At 52.2% G+C, this 4,662-nt stretch overlaps 1 protein-coding gene across 1 annotated transcript; it reads right to left on the reverse strand.

The window, feature by feature from the left end:
• Positions 1-3,319: 3,319 nt before the first annotated feature.
• Positions 3,320-4,237, reverse strand: LOC136570479 (olfactory receptor 14C36-like). Its single transcript, XM_066570945.1, has one exon. The coding sequence runs from the start codon at positions 4,235-4,237 to the stop codon at positions 3,320-3,322; it is 918 nt and encodes a 305-aa protein (XP_066427042.1).
• Positions 4,238-4,662: the final 425 nt, after the last annotated feature.

Genomic DNA, 4,662 nt, shown 5'->3' on the forward strand with positions numbered 1-4,662 from the left:
GGGACCAAGATTCCATTGTTATACACTGGGGCTTCATGGAACCAAGGACCCACTGTGACACAGCAGGGCCATGCGGAACCAAGGGTCCTTGGAGATACTGCAGATCCAAGGAGACCATGTTGATGCTGTGGAACCCCATGGAGCCAAGGGGCCGTTGTGACACTGGGGAACCTCTTGGAATCAAAGCAACCGTGTTACATTGTGAAACCTCATGGAACCAAGGGGCCATTGTGACACTGCAGGGCCTCATTGGAACAAAGGACATGGTTGATTGGCCAGAAGCTCCTGGAAACTATGGGACATTGTGATACTGCAGAGCCTCATGGAACCAAGGAAACCACAGGGACACCGAGGAATCTTAAGGAACCAAGCAACCATTTTCACATTACAGAACTAAGAGTGGGGCATAATGGAGCCAAGGACACCACTGATACTGAAATCCATTGGATAGAAACTTCTGAACAGAGTTTGGAGTATTTGAAAGCAGGTATTCTTTATTACAGCGTGGTGGTCACTTGGGCCATCCTTCCTCCATTCAAATGCACTGAGCATTGAATGAACAGAGTTTTTATCACACACACTGATTACGTATCCATTAGCTATCCCCACTTCCTTTGAGTTTATTTGACATAGTTGCACCCCTTATCACAAGTCCTTTTATAGTTCTTTGGGTTTTGTCTTCAACATCCAGTGTCCTTTTTAGGTGGCTGTTCCTTGACCCCTCCTTTTGAGTAAGGGCAATATTATTGTTCTGCATAACTTCTGTTTAGTCAGCCTTGCAGAGCTGAGCTGGCATCCTGCTTGCATTTTGTGTGGCTTCTGTTTGCCAGAGGCACATCCTCAATCAGTTTCTCCAAGGCCGTGCTGTTCTGTTCGACTGTCCTTGACAAGAGTAAATGTTGTCCTGTTCTCCTGTCCTTGTCTCAGTGCTCGCCCCGCATGAGGCGTCTGCAACCCCCCCAACCGATGGGCCTGGGGTGGGCAAGTGTTCCTGGGGAACAGGGATGGGACAGCTGGGCTGGACTGACCCAAGGGATGTTCCATTCCATGTCACACCATGATCAGCAATCACCTGAGAGAAGCAGGGGGGCAAGGGGGGTAGGGAATAATTTATTTTTTAAGACATTTTTCTTTGAAAACAGCACCAACACATACAGAATCTTCTCCTGCCACAAGGTGGTCAAACATTTTCTGCTGATAGGAGATTTCCTAAGGATTTGCTTTTCTTCTGTTAGTGGGTCTTGCTGTGCCTTTTTTTTTTGGTTGAGTTTGGAGGTTTTTATCATTGGATTTGGGTTTTTCCCAATTGAACTGCCTTTCTTCTGATGCATGAGTTTTTTCTGTCCTTTCTTGTGGCTTGCTTGGCACCTGATGGCAAGACAAATTTACCCAACTCTGTCATCTTGCCCAATTATGTTTGCAAGCACCATTAACTAGATGAGTTCAGTCACAGACTCCCTGCAATTTGGCAGCATCCACAAAGGAATTGAAAGTACATTTCATGCTGTTTTAGAGACAATAGAAATATTCCACAGTGGTGGTCAAGGGCTGGTCACTGAGGGATGTCACCCGGGCGTGGCTGCCAAGAGGACTCTGTACCATGGTTGACATTTGACCCTCACTGTTCAGCCAAATTCCCACCCAGCCCATGTTCCACTCCTTCAGCCCAGCTCTCTCTAGTCTGGCTCTGAGGAGACCACAGCAGACCCTGTCCCAGGCCTGGCTGAAGTCTGGGCACACAACATCCCCTTCTTTTCCCTCCCACGTGGGTTCTGCAGTGCCTGCCCTGTCCTGCCAGTGCCTGGAATGGCTGCAGGAGGATTTGCCACATCCCCTTCCCTGCTGAGCCTGAGCAGGCTGTGACTCTCCCAGTCCCCCTCCCTGCCCTGTTTGCAGACTGGTTCCATGTCTGCCCTTCCCAAGTGCCCAGGACCCTCTGGGATGGCTCTGGCCTTTCCAAGGGGTTTGAGAGAGGTCCCACAGTGACACTGCCCAGCCTTCTCAACAGCCCTGACACCAAAGGCCTTTTCCACATCCCTCACTTCCAGGTCAGTGCCCAGAACACAGCACAGCCCTGTCAGGTCCTCGGGCTGGTTCAGCAGGGAGGCAGCTCTGATTTCTCCCCACAGACCCTCACTCTATCCAATGTCTCTCTGTGCAGTCCATGGCTGCCCTGAGCATTTTTCCTGGAGCCTCCCTGCCTGGGATATTTCTCTCCCTGCAGTCCTAACCACAACCCAGCAAAGAATTCAGGTGTTTTCTCAGAGGACGTTACTCTCAGAGTGAAGTGGCCTCAAGGCACTGTTTGTGCCGCTGGAATTGTGCCACCCCCGGGTGCTGCTGATGGTGTTTGTGCTCACTGGGGTTCATCTCCCCACACACACACCATGCACTGCTGAGATCTCCTCAGCACAGAGCAAACATGGCCTGCTGGCCTGGTCCCTTGGTGTCCCTCCATGCAAGGCCAAACAACCTCCTGCAGGTGGGGAGAGGCCAGTGCTGGCAATGGTGGCTGCAGGGGCTGCTGTGGGACAATTGCCCCGGGGCACCTTCCCAGGCTGTCCCAGAACAAAGACACAGCCCAGGCCCTGCTCTGCTGCTGCCTCAGGTCCATGCCAGGAGCTCTGGCTGGGCCAGGACACTGCTGTGAGCCCCCCCTGCACACTCCCCCCTGCCCCAGGCACTGGGCTTTGCTGGGCCAGGGCATTCCTGGAGCACATTGCTGACAGCAGCTCTGGAGGAGAGCAAAGCCTCCCTGTCCTGCCCTCAGGAGATGCCCTTTGCTGATGGAGCTGCTGTGCTGGAGCCCAGCTGTGTCCCAGCAGTGCCCATGGCCTGGCCCTGCCTGTGGCCACAGCAGGGACACGCAGCAGGACAGGGACCAAGCTGCCAGAGCACTCCGGCCTTACAGCCACAGCAGGGCTGGCAAGGACAGGGTGGAGCTGGGCAGAGCAGCTCTGAAAGGACCAATCCCCACTGCTCCCTGGCTGTGCTGCTCTGCTGGGACTTGTTCCCCTTCTCCCCTCTAACTTCATGCAGGTCTCTGAGCTGGGATCCCAGATAAAACAGGCACTGCAAGGTAGTTTATTTTCTTCAAATGTAGTGATAGCCCAAACCCTGGTTTACAGAGCTTCTGGGTCAAATTCAAGAGGCAGACAGTGAATTTCATGGGGGTGATTAAAAAATTTCTTTTAGAATAATTTAATAACAGAAAGCCCCATTGAAAACTACCAAAGAACTGGGAAGGGCTATTTGGCCTGTCATGAGTTGCAATCCAAAAACTATGCAGAAGAAAATGGGAAGTTGGTTGCTTCAGAAATCATCTGGTCATCATTTTCCTCAGGGCATCCTTGAGCTCCTGGTTCCTCAGGCTGTAGATGAGGGGGTTCAGGGCTGGAGGCACCACCGAGTACAGAACTGACACTGCCAGATCTAGGGATGGGGAGGAGATGGATGAGGGCTTCAGGTAAGCAAAAATGGCAGTGCTGACAAAGAGGGAGACCACCGCCAGGTGAGGGAGGCAGGTGGAAAAGGCTTTGTGCCGTCCCTGCTCAGAGGGGATCCTCAGCACAGCCCTGAAGATATGCACATAAGAGAAAACAATGAACACAAAACAGCCAGAAACTACACAGACACCAACCACAACAATCCCAAGTTCCCTGAGTTTGGAGTGTGAGCAGGAGAGCTTGAGGATCTGTGGGATTTCACAGAAGAACTGGCCCAGGGCATTGCCATGGCACAGGGGCAGGGAAAATGTATTGGCTGTGTTCAGCAGAGCATTGAGGAAGCCACTGGCCCAGGCAGCTGCTGCCATGTGGGCACAAGCTCTGCTGCCCAGGAGGGTCCCGTAGTGCAGGGGTTTGCAGATGGACACGTAGCGGTCGTAGCACATGATGGTCAGGAGGAAATACTCTGCTGCAATGAAAAAGGCAAAGAAGAAAACCTGTGCAGCACATGCTGAGTAGGAGATGGTGCTGGTGTCCCAGAGGGAATTGTGCATGGCTTTGGGGACAGTGGTGCAGATGGAGCCCAGGTCGCTGAGGGCCAGGTTGAGCAGGAAGAAGAACATGGGCGTGTGCAGGTGGTGGCCGCAGGCTACGGCGCTGATGATGAGGCCGTTGCCCAGGAGGGCAGCCAGGGAGATGCCCAGCAAGAGGCAGAAGTGCAGGAGCTGCAGCTGCCGCGTGTCTGCCAATGCCAGCAGGAGGAAGTGCCTGATGGAGCTGCTGTTGGACATTCCTTCACTCTGGGCATGGTGGACTGTTGAAACAAGACATTGACAAACTCTTTGAGTCAATCCTATGGGGTTATTTTAGGAATTCCCTCAAAACTACTTCTCTACCTGTTGGAGAACTTCACTCAACATTTTTATTTTTGAGCTTGTGTTTGTGCTCCTGAGTTCCTGCCTCATCTTCAGCATTGCTCTCAGGCTGAACGCTGGGAAGCCCAGAGGGAAAACAGGGCTCCCTGGGCCCCAGTGCAGTCAGAACTACTGGAACCACACAGGTGCCTTTGCTTATTACACCTTCCTCTAGTTCAGCATGACTGAAATTAAAATGTGCTTGAAAAATAAAGTGGAGTTTTTAAAGACTCCAGCTTTAAAGTCAGTTTCTCTAAGCCCTTCTCTCTTTCCCTGTGCAGCTGGACAGGATTGGATACCAA

This window comes from Molothrus aeneus, unplaced genomic scaffold (genome assembly GCF_037042795.1).
Source record: "Molothrus aeneus isolate 106 unplaced genomic scaffold, BPBGC_Maene_1.0 scaffold_34, whole genome shotgun sequence".
NCBI classification, from domain to species: Eukaryota; Metazoa; Chordata; class Aves; order Passeriformes; family Icteridae; genus Molothrus; species Molothrus aeneus.

What these genes read in the sequence shown, in the direction of transcription:
- LOC136570479 (XM_066570945.1), bottom strand. Translation starts at nt 4,237, where the DNA reads ATGTCCAACAGCAGCTCCATCAGGCACTTCCTCCTGCTGGCATTGGCA.